We start from the raw sequence: 12,061 nt of genomic DNA, 5'->3' as shown, positions 1-12,061 counted from the left end.
AAGTGGAGGAGGTGTGAAGAAGGAAAATGAGAATGTACCAATCACTAATATTAAATTTAGGCAACAAAATCTTTTCCACAATGTTTTGTTATTAATCAATGCCAGCCCCAAATCAAAATGCTGTGATGAGAAATTTCAACAATTTAATGTTGAGTTGCTGTTTTGTAAAATACTCTTTTGAAATACATCAGATTTTTGAAGGGGAAAAATTAATTTCACTTCAACACCATTTATCATAGGTAGAAATAAGGTAAGAGCCAAAGGGGATTAAGGTATAAACAACCACTTTACAGTTTTACATAGGAACCCTTCTGATTTCAAGTGAACAAAGAGAATTAAAGAATTTTTTTTAAATCACTAAACTATACAAAGGTATGTATTTGAGTACTTTATACAGTTTGTTGAGGCATGCAACTTCTTAAGGTCTACTGAAAGACAAATCCAACTACATAGTGGACCTATTTAATCATGAAATCCTTGACTATCAAAATCATTAAGAAGTTCCATCTGTATGAAGTTTCCTCTCTAACTTGCATGTTAGAATCATCATCTAAAAGAATACAAAATTTGAAGGCATTGAAGAGTGACTGGCATTTTGATAAGAGTGAAATAGGGGTTCCCGTCGTGGTGCAGCAGAAACGAATCCGACTAGGAACCATGAGTTTGTGGGTTCGATCCCTGGCCTCGCTCAGTGGGTTAAGAATCTGGCGTTGCTGGAGCTGTGGTATAGGTTCACAGATGTGGCTTGGATCTGGTGTTGCTGTGGCTATGGTGTAGGCCGGCAGCTACAGCTCCAATTAGACCCCTAGTCTGGGAACCTCCATATGCCACGGGTACGGTCCTCAAAAGACAAAAGACAAAAAAAAAAAAAAAAAAAAAAAAGAGTGAAATAATTAACTTGTGTATGTAGTAAATTTAGATTATTTTTGGTTCAGGATGTATACTACAGCATGCCAAGAGAAAAAAAGTCAGACTCTAAGGATTTAGGAATTACAAGACATGAAATGTCTTGTACTTGCCAAAAATGGCATTTGAATAGATTACTCACTGAGTGGGAGAACAGATACTACAAAAGTTGTATCTTTTTTACTATTTTGCATACAAATATTAATATCTAATTTGAGGATAATGAAAAAGCTAAGACTCTCTCCATAATATTAATCATACTAGACAAAATAATGCTAACACAAATATACAAAGCCTAATTCTAGCTGTTGTTAGAATTCAAAGAAACAACAGCAAAAGGGATTTAATCTAACCACTAGATACAAAAGATCTAAGAGTTCCCTGGTGGCTCAGCGGGTTAAGGATCTGGTGTTTTCACTGCTGTGGCCTGGGTCGCTGCTGTGGCCCAGAAATTTCCACATGCCACAGGCATGGGCAAAAAAAAAAAAAAAAAAGATCTGTTATCATGGCACTATTAGATGCTGGAGAATAGTAAGATAATAACAACAGTAAATTAACTTTATCTATCCAAAGATACAATTGGCTACTACTTATTAAGCTTTTACTATGTCTTAATCCATACAGCAGCCTCTACAAGGTAAGAATCACTATCTTCTTTTTATAAAGAAATTGACAATCAGAAGGTCCATCTACGAGCTACAATACGTAGTTAAGAGGGACCAAAATGAGTAATAAATAGGTATGAAGCAGAAGCATAAAATGAACACTGTGGAGAAAGTTAGAAATTCTTTTTTCTTTTCTTTTCCTTTTTTTTGGCTTTTTAGGGCCACACACATAGCACATGGAAAGTCCCAGGCTAGAGGTCAAATCAGAGCTGTAGCTAACAGCCTACACCACAGCCAGAGCAGTGAAGGAGCCAAGCCACATCTGTGACCTACACCACAGCTCACAGCAATGCCAGATCCTTAACCCACTGAGAGGGGCCAAGAGATTGAACCTGTGTCCTCATGGATACTAGTCGGGTTCGTTACCTCTGAGCCACAATGGGAACTGCAGAAGTTAGGAATTCTGACTTGGCAAAAATAAGTATTATTGTTACATCTGTTTTATGAAAGCTATGATTAACAAAATCTATCACATAATAGAGTAAAAATTTTTAAACTAAAAATATATGGATACCCTAGGTAAGACCAATAGTTTTGTTACTCATAAAATCATCTGTGATAACTACAGAAATCTCTTAGCAACCAAAATCAAAAACTTCAGGAATCCGGAAACTTAAGAAATTAACATTCCAATGTATAATTACATTAACAAAATATGGGAATGTGAAGTCTTACAGAAGCCTATTTAAACAATGGGTTAAAGCCTATCACAGGACTGAACAGATTTGTTAGTACTTTTTTCCTTAATGAATTATTTTTCAGTCAATTGAATAACCACTTGGCTTTGAAAACATTTTGTGGTTGATTCTCATTATAACATTTGTCGTAAGAGGTTCTAATCAAGTTAAAAGCCTTATAATCCTTCAGCACATTCTACAACAGCACATTTACTGATTTCTCCTCTACTCTTTTAACTTAGAACTTCCATGAGATCTGAAACAACTGATGTGCAAAATAATAGTTACAGGCATGGGAAAAAAAATCCCAAATCTTAAAAAGCATTTGTCACAAAAATATAGCAATGACAGAAAAGATTCTAGTTTTAAATTTGATATATGATGTATGTTTATGTACACTTAAATATAAATTATTTAAATTAATAGCAACGTTTTCCTTATTTCTCAAATTCCAAATTGGAATATATTTTTATGTTCCAAAAAAGCAAAAGGAGATCCTACTGTGCTATATAGTGGGTTAAGAATCTGAATGCAGTGAGTGACTCTGGTCACTGCTGAAGTGCAGGTTCAATCCCCGACCCAGTGCAGTGGGTTAAAGGATCCTGTGTTGCCACAGCTGGGGGGTAGGCTGCAACTGTGGCTCAGATTCAATCCCTGGCCCAGGGACTTCTATATGCCGCTGGTGTAACCATCAAATTTTTAAAAATTAAAAAAAAAAGGAGCAAAAGAACAGTTTTAGAATGTATTACTGACATTGTATTTGCCAGGAATTAAAGGCAACCCACAAGTGAAGATATGAGTTCTAATTTCAATCTTGTTATATTCCGAATGACTGAGCAGATAAGAACACACTTCCATACATTACAGATTCCTTATCTTTAATGCAAAGATAAGAACTACCAAATGAATAAACTATGCTAGGAAGCACTATTTTACGATAGGAAGAGGAAACACTTCCAAGTCTCAAAAAACAAACAAAAATCCATGAACTGATTCTATTTATTGTGCACTATGAGAGGGAAAGGTATTCTTAGATCTTTTAAAAATTGAATTATAGTAAATCCATAATCTCTTTCAAAGTTGGTTATTCAGCTATACGTGGAAAAATTAATACAGATATTATATAAGGAATTAAAATACCACTTTCTTAATATAACTTTTGATCATAAATAATTATAACTCCTATTTGATCCAAACTAGCAGTGTGGTATCCCCGTTTCATTTTTAATAATCTGACATAATTTCAGGTTCTCTTTAAAAAAATAATAATTTAGACCATTAATAAAACCTAGTGTAACGTTCTGATTCTACCTATGTAACACTTTGCTAAGAATCAGAAATTAAGAAAAATTCCAGGAGTTCCCGTTGTGACTCAGTGGTTAACAAACTCGACTGGTATCCATGAGGACAAGGGGTCAGTCCCTGGCCTTGCTCAGCGGGCTAAAGACCTAGCGCTGCCACGAGCTGTGGTGTAGGGCACAGACACGGCTCAGATCTGGTGTTGCTGTGGCTGTGGTGTGCACCAGCAGCTACAGCTCCAATTCGACCTCAAGCCTGGGAACCTCCATGTGCCACAGGTGTGCCCCCCCCCCAAAAAAAAGTTCCAGAGAAGAGCGATTAAACCCAGTAAGTAGTAGGTGCACAATTAATGAAAAATACAGAAAGTTCACAACCTGTGAGAGATCACACATTTTATTTTGCCATCTTTTAATACTGATTGATATGTATGTGGTCTACATCCTTTAATACCTAAACATTCTTATAGCAGAGAGCTATACTGGGTATACTTAAGAGGGTAGTGCCAAAAAAAAATTAAAATTAAAATTTTAAATTTAAATTTAAAAAAAAGTCAAGAGTAGTGCCTCTTAACATCTTTAATCTTAAACATTTTGAATTTTTCTCCCAAATCAGTCTGTTTGTACAAGTGTGGTCTGTTTTTCTAAGTGTGTATTACCTGCATTAGATTAACCCAATGTGCTTATAGAAAGAAAGATTCTTGGGTTGCCAACCCAGACCTACTAAGTTGGAGAGATTTGGGGTTCCTCATTTTTCAAACAAGCACCAAGTGATTCTTATGTACAGTAATAATTAATACATGAAATTAAGATTCTAAACTCTTTGAGAACAAGAATTATACAATTTCTCCTATAACTACCTATCATAGAAAGTCACCAGAGAGAATGCTCAGTAGCAACTAGTTTTCAGAAATACTAAAATGCCATTCATGTGAAGGATAAAGACTGCCATTCATAATTGAAGGATAATTCTGGGGTGCAGAAATTCAAGATACCTGAGTATTTCTTCTGCAGAGGCATAAGCATTATGTCCATAAAACATCACAAGTATTGTGAATGTAACCTTGATATTGAACACCAAACAGGATGCATATTAGCATCTGAACATGCATCATTTAATTTCCCATGATTCTACTCACATCAATTCCTGTAATTTTTACCACTGCTTTAATATAGCAAAATTGTATTTACTTAATCTCTAAGAGTTATTAACATTAAGTTTAGTTTTTAAATCTCTTACCATTTCAACAGCCACAACTAAGCCTCCTAGAAATGTATCATTCAGAATAATAGCATCGTTGTGAACCAACACTAACTTTTAGGAGGTCCAAGAAAAATCAAAATGGTTAGAAAATATTAGTGGCATAGAGCAAACCGCTACTACTAAGAGAAGCCACAGAGTAAGACACAGGAAGTACAATTTTCAATCAAAGTGCATTCTTCACAGCTTTGAGCATCAACTAGAGATGATTTTTATCCAAAGCAACAAATCAAGTAAACTAAAAATCAAACCTAAAGCGTCATTTCTTTTCCTCCTACAGGGAAACCACAACACTATAACTACATCTCTTATACCAAGACATAAATGTAAAAACCAAACAATGTTATAGATATTTGGTGTAAAGACAAAGATTGGATGTTATCCATAGAACTGTATAATCTGAAAGTACTGAGAAAAGATTTGGAAATGTTAATCATTGCTATTCTCATCAATGAGCAACTATATAGGTACCACATTTAGGTTGTCTTTTACATGTGTTATGACAACTGTTGCTACTCAGTAAAATTTTTTTTTTTGGTCTTTTTTTTTTTGCTATTTCTTGGGCTGCTCCCGCGGCATATGGAAGTTCCCAGGCTAGGGGTTGAATCGGAGCTGCAGCCACCGGCCTACGCCAGAGCCACAGCAACGCAGGATCCGAGCCGCGTCTGCAACCTACACCACAGCTCACGGCAACACCGGATCATTAACCCACTGAGCAAGGGCAGGGACCGAACCCGCAACCTCATGGTTCCTAGTCGGATTCGTTAACTACTGCGCCACGACGGGAACTCCTCAGTAAAATTTTTGAAAGCCAGTATAAGCTTATGCATGAAATATTAAGAATGCATTCACATTACTAATATATATATATATATATATATATATATATATATATACATACACATATGTCTTTCTTGAAAGATGTTACTTAAGAGAGTTGTAACTACCCTGAAAATCAAAAATTAAACTATTATCACCTAGGCTTGAATCTACTCTGGTCGGAATTGTTTTAGTCTGTAAATTCTGTGGTAACATCTATATTACTTATTCTTATATAAAACAGGCAGCAATATGATACAGACTGCAACTCTGCAATTTTAATTCTAATGTCAGAAAAAGTCTGATTATTTACAATACTAAGTGATATTGACTTTTCTAACAGAAGAAAAATAATCCTATAATTTAACTTTCTTGAAGAGAAATAACAAGACAACCTAAAAAAGAAGTATGTTGTTGGATAAAATAGCTATAAGTGGCCAAGTTACTATAGAGAGTTTGTTTGGTTTTTTTTTTTGCCTTTTTTTTTTTGTCTTTTTAGGGCTACACCTGTGGCATATGGAAGTTCCCAGGCTAGGGGTCGAATCAGAGCTAGAGCTACTGGCCTACACCGCAGCCACAGCAACATTAGATCTGAGTCATGTCTGTAACCCACAGTACAGCTCAGAGTGAGGCCAGGGATCAAACCTGAGTCTTCACAGATACCAGTCAGTTTGTTACCACAGAGCCACGACAGGAACTCCCAAAAGATGACTGCTTTTTTACTATCAGGGTGTCATTGAAATTTTAGCCATCTCTATCAAATAAATTGACAGATAAGAGCATGTATTTCTCTGCCAAGATAATGATTCAATGTATTTATAAAACAGAAGGATATATATGAAACCCCTAATTAAATCTTATATATTAAGTTACCTAACTACTTACCCACAGTATACCAACTAGCATCTGTCAACTTGCTGATAACAGCTTCCTGAAAGGATCCATCAGATGTCCTTGTTTCAACAATAGCTCCAACCTAAAACACAAAAGTGAAATTTCATCACCAAATTTAAACAAACCAAATCACTCCTACTACTATATGACCTGGGTTTAAAAAAAAAAGTCTCTTTATGATACTTCTACCTTACATTGGGTTAAATCTTTATCATTTATAGCGCTCATACATTTATCATGCAATTCAAGTCCCCAAACATTTGGGCATAAGTTAGGTAGTTATTATTATCCCTATTTTACACATTGAAAATTGTGGCTCAGGGAGAGAATATGAAAAGGGACCAGGATGAGAATCCCATCTTTAAAGTCTTATTTCAGAGGGTTTTTTACATCATATTGCCAAAGAAAACTGAATATAAGAACCAAAAAACCAGTACAATAGCAAAAATAGCTTCAATTTTCTTTCATAGAAATATTGAATATCGGATTCAGCATTTGTATTTAAGGGACCTTTCAGATAAAGGTTCACCTGGAGAGAGAGGGATGGACCAGTTGACCTTCTTTCAGCTTCCAGACCTTTGTATATCAGATATTAACCGAAGTGGTACTCTGACATAACAAAGATTTATTACATAAATAAATGGCCAGAAATGGATAGAAAACATAATGTAGGTATTCAATCAACATAGTTTAGTTTGCAGGTTAAAACAACAGAAGATTCAGACTTACAATACCAACATATTATTTAGCATGCTAAACATCTATGGCAACAATATGAAAGACAAAACGAGGTATTCAAACCAAAAATTCAAAAAAAAAGGTAGCCAAAACTCATATTCATATACATTAAATTACCCTTCTGTAAGATGTTTAAAATTCTCTTTGGGGAGGCCACACCCACAGCATATAGAAGTTCCCAGGCCAAGGATCGAACCAAAGCCACAGCAGTGACAACACAAAATCCTTAACCCCCTAGTCCATCAAGGAACTCCATGTTTAACATTCTTAAACTAAGGATACAGCTATTGCAATATCTTAATATCTACTAGCTATACAATATCTCATTTGTATTTTTGTTTTCGTATTAACATTTCTTATAACATTTTAAGTATATCTACAAATGTAAAATTCAATAAGTCACTGAATGAATTTATGATTCATCATTTCAGATTGTAAACTGAACAAAATACGTACTCTTAAAGGACCCTTTACTTGGTCATCTTGCACCAACTGTGTAGTATTATCTTGTTTCAGGAGTACCTAAAAAACATTTTCGCACAATAATTTGCATGTTAATTTTAGAACAATACATTAATAGTAACACTGGAACAAAAATGTCTTTGGTCTATGCTTTCTTAGCATCCTGGGGTTACCTATGGTATACACTGTCTAGTATTTTTGCTAATCATCTCTTTCATTAACTGTGAGCTCCTTGAAGGAAAGTCTTCCTTCATCACTACATCCCCAGCAGTTAGCAAGTGTCAGTGCGTATTACAGCAACTTAACTATAGAAGATTTATAATCTGCAATGATTAGTGTAAAACCTAACACTGCTTTTGCTGCTTTTTATCAACTAGTCATAAAGGTTTAGACTGTCAGCAATGTATTTAAAAAATAAAATAAAACAGAAAAAAAAAAAAAGAGAGAAAACCCAAACCAGTATGGAACTTTACTACCTACAGGCAAGGTTAACAAATTAAAATCAGAAGTCTTCTAGTGCTTTATAAAGTAAACCTAAATAATAATCTAATATGCAATTCAGTCACAAATAAGTGCTTTGTTCTACTACAGACCTGCCCACAAATATAGGGTAACTTGCTCTATTAAGAGAGTGGGGTTAAGGGAGCTGGAAAGGGCATAAGTACCCAAATAAGAGGAAATTTCAAATTCTAGGTAATTTATGTATGATAAGCTCTTCCCAAACAATTGCTGTATTTATTTTATTTTAATTTATTTATTTTGCTTTTTTTTTTAGGGCCACACCTGCAGCACATGGAGGTTCCCAGACTAGTGGTCAAATTGGAGCTGCAGCTGCCAGCCTACACAATAGCCACAGTAACTTGGGATCCGAGCTGCATCTGTTACCTACACCACAGCTCACAGCAATGCCAGATCCTTAATCCACTGAGCAAGGCCAGGAATAGAACCGGCATCCTCATAGATCCTACTCAGATTCATTTCCACTGCACCAGAATGGGTACTCCCATGGATAGTATTTTAACAGAGGCAGTTTGGAATACCTCTCATTTTGAGTTCTTTATTTCTCCTTTTTTTTTTTTGCTTTTTAGGGCCACACCCACAGCATATGGAGGTCCCAGGCTAGGAGTCCAATCAGAGCTACAGCTGCCAGCCTACACCACAGCTGCAGCAACATGGGATCCAAGCTGCATCTCATTAACCACTGAGTCACTACAGGAACTCTTTTTTTTTTTTTTTTTTTTTTAAGGCTGAACCTGTGGTATATGGAAGTTCCCAGGCCAGGGATGGATCAGAGCTGCAGGTGAAGCCCATGCCAAAGCAACACCAGATGCCCAGCCCACTGAGCTAGGACGGGGATCAAACCCACATCCTCGCAGAGACAACATCATGTCCCTAACCGGCTAAGCCACAATGGGAACTTCTATTTCTCAATTCTTAATTGCTTTTTCCCTATAGTTTTATATATAATAGTGCTCTTACATAGAAATGATTCACTAAGCGCAATGCTTCAATAAATAAAATGTTGATTTGCAGTCTCCCCATTCCCAACTCTCTTCAACTGAGTTAATAAAGCTGTTGCATTAAAAAGGAAAATTACCTTAACTTTTACCAGCCTTTTCACAGTCTTAATCTTTGCCTCACAGAAGGCACCTCGGTACTTGGCACTGACCTCAGTCCCCACTGTCAGGTAGGCAGGCTCATCCGCCGCCTGAAGAAAGGAACAGAAAATGTGAATGTCACTATTTTCCCTTATTCCAACCTCAAGTCTCTTCAAAAGATTCTGTACTTCAAGTAATAAGAACATTATTTGCTTATTAATGTCATTGATAATTTGAAAAAAAAAAAAAAACCCTAAAGCAAACACTTTATTAGCAATCCTTTGCTTTATAAACTATATCCTCATAACATAAAACATTTGAAATTGTAACTAGAAAGTATCAGTAGGAATATATAATTTTTTTCCCTCCAGGTACAAAATGAGTCAACAATTCTATAACAGACAGATTTTAAGAAATTTTAACTTAAAAATCCAAAAAATTTTTTTTGTCTTTTTGCCCTTTCTAGGACCTCACCAGCGGCATATGGAGGTTCCCAGGCTAGGGGTCTAAAAATTTGGAGCTGTTGCTGCCTGCCTACACCAGAGCCACAGCAACGCGGGATCTGAGCTGCGTCTGCAACCTACACCACAGCTCATGGCAATGCCGGATCCTTAACCCACTGAGCAAGGTCAGGGATCGAACCCAGAACCTCATGGTTCCTAGTCGGATTCATTAACTACTGAGCCATGATGAGAACTCCAAAAAAAAATCCAAAAAATTTTAAATTAAAAATCCAAAAAAATTTAAAAATCCAGAAAAGGTATATTCATAGTAAGTGTCTCATAAAACTTTAAGTTATTCAGTCAATGGACTCCTGAAAATTTTGTTTTCAAATGAAAAGAAATACTGCTATTCCAATTAACACTAACAATACATCATGATTAAGTGTTATTATAGCTACATAAAGGCAACATCTTTTTGGATACACAATAAATGTATGGCTAGGAAACGAAGACAACCCTTTTGATAAGCAGAGCATAATTTAGAAAAATCACTGGCTAAAAGCTACATTTTAAAGGGTTAAGATATGAACTGATGCCTCAAGACTTGTAGCTGTACCTACAAGATTCATCACACTAATCTTGGTATTTAAAAAAAAAAAAAAAGCTTCACAAAGAAATGTCTATTTTTAGCAAATGGTCATGATCAGAATGATACACTGAAAGGTGTGAGAAATTTCACTCCACCATTCATTTTAATCTTGACAGTAACAAAATGATTGCTATCTCAATCTGTCATTTTTTTTAAAAGTTACATGTACTCAAGCTCAATTCAACACTTCTAAGTACAAACGTGAAAGTCTATAGAGAAATATTTTTAAGTAGAAAATGATTTTTCATTTTCCAGTAAGTTTTCTCAACTAACATTAAAGAAGATACATGTGTCAAAGAGATACATCTCCTTCAAGGAGAAAAGAACACAAGAAAAAGTTTGGGAAAATACTGTTTCAGAGCTTAATACACTGAAAGTTAATGAGTAAGGAATAAAGTATCTTTTAAAGTTAGTGCATTTACAACTAGGGCAAATTAAAGAGAAATACTTTTGGCAAATAAGTAGATGACCGAAACATTCAAGGCCACAGAATTGCAGGATGCTATAACTTCTTTACCTTTAAACATCACATATGATGTTTGCAATATTATTTCCAATATTAATTGTCTTCTGAAGACTTTTATTTTAGTTTGAATATGTTTAAATACTATAAAGACTGAACTAAAATTAAGTATTAGTAATTATAATAATTATAATATATAATAATACTTAGTATTAGTTCATTTTCAAATATTTTAGCCACGGAATTTCACCTTATCCCCAGAAGAAATGCTATCTCCCTGACACAATCCACATGTTCCATCCTTAGAAAATCGCATTGGCACTGGAGAAGAAAAAAACAAATTTCAAAAAATCCCCCAAACAACCAAAGCAGGACAGAAGCTTTACTTCTGCAAAGGTTGCTGCCAACACAGGAAGTGTTTAAAAATACTAGCCCAATGGACAACAATGGAAAGGCTGCACCAGCCTTTCCAAAGTGCTAACTGCTTCGGAGAGGGGACGAACTGACCGCATTTAGACACAATGATCATTTCTCACCCAATTCAACATGTCTTCATTTTCAGAAAGCGCAGCTTAGTAATCAATTTTGAGTAGAAAAAAATAAAGAAAAGAAAAATGACATTCCACAGCTCTAGCCTCACGACAGGCAGTGTCCAGGGCACGAGGTTCCGAGCAGCGTCGACTCCACTTACCTTCATTTTTACTGGTGATCTGTGGGGTTCCAGCTCAACGAGCTATCTTCTCTACCGCTGGAACCAAGGGGAGGGGAAAGACGAGCACAGAATCAGTCAACAGAGGGGAGCGACTCGGGGAAAGAAAGTAAACAAACGCCTGCGGGGAGGGGCAGAACCCTCACCAGGGAGGGCGAAAGAGCCCCTCCGAGGGCAGCCAGGACGCAGGAGCCGGAGGGGCGGCGAGAACCCCACGGGCGCCAAAGGGCAGCGGTTCCGCCTCAGAGTTCGCCAGCGGCCCACCGCGCCCCCGCCTCGCTCGCCACTTTGACCCGGAATGCTCAACTCAGAGCCCCAGGACGGCACGCTCCGGAGAAGGGCAGGGCGCCGTTGGGGCTTCCCCAGGTCCCCTGCAGGCGCGGTCGCCGAGCCTCCTCCCGGCCGCCCCCGGATACCCCGACTTCGGCCCGCGCCCCGCCTCCGCAGCTCGGCCCCCTCGGCCCGCCCCGGGCCCGCGGTGG

General features: G+C 36.9%; 1 protein-coding gene across 4 annotated transcripts in view; it reads right to left on the bottom strand.

Annotated features, from left to right (window-relative positions):
* The window catches only part of ARID4A (AT-rich interaction domain 4A), a 67,235-nt gene that overhangs the window by 54,320 nt on the left and 854 nt on the right, over positions 1-12,061 (bottom strand). For 3 of the 4 annotated variants that reach the window (XM_005659998.3, XM_005660000.3, NM_001244179.1), the window contains exons 2-5: positions 11,562-11,618; positions 9,315-9,425; positions 7,712-7,777; positions 6,509-6,599 (exon numbers count right to left, since the gene is read on the bottom strand). In XM_005659998.3, coding sequence (XP_005660055.1) covers positions 6,509-6,599; positions 7,712-7,777; positions 9,315-9,425; positions 11,562-11,567 — 274 coding nt within the window. In that variant the 5' untranslated portion in view covers positions 11,568-11,618. Of the gene's footprint in view, positions 1-6,508; positions 6,600-7,046; positions 7,676-7,711; positions 7,778-9,314; positions 9,426-11,561; positions 11,619-12,061 lie in introns of those variants that run through there. The other variant, XM_021088206.1, reaches the window with a different exon arrangement.

This window comes from Sus scrofa, chromosome 1 (assembly GCF_000003025.6).
Source record: "Sus scrofa isolate TJ Tabasco breed Duroc chromosome 1, Sscrofa11.1, whole genome shotgun sequence".
In the NCBI taxonomy this organism is placed as follows: Eukaryota; Metazoa; Chordata; class Mammalia; order Artiodactyla; family Suidae; genus Sus; species Sus scrofa.
Note: the sequence above shows the minus strand (reverse complement) of the source record. Positions and strands in the feature narration are given on the sequence as shown.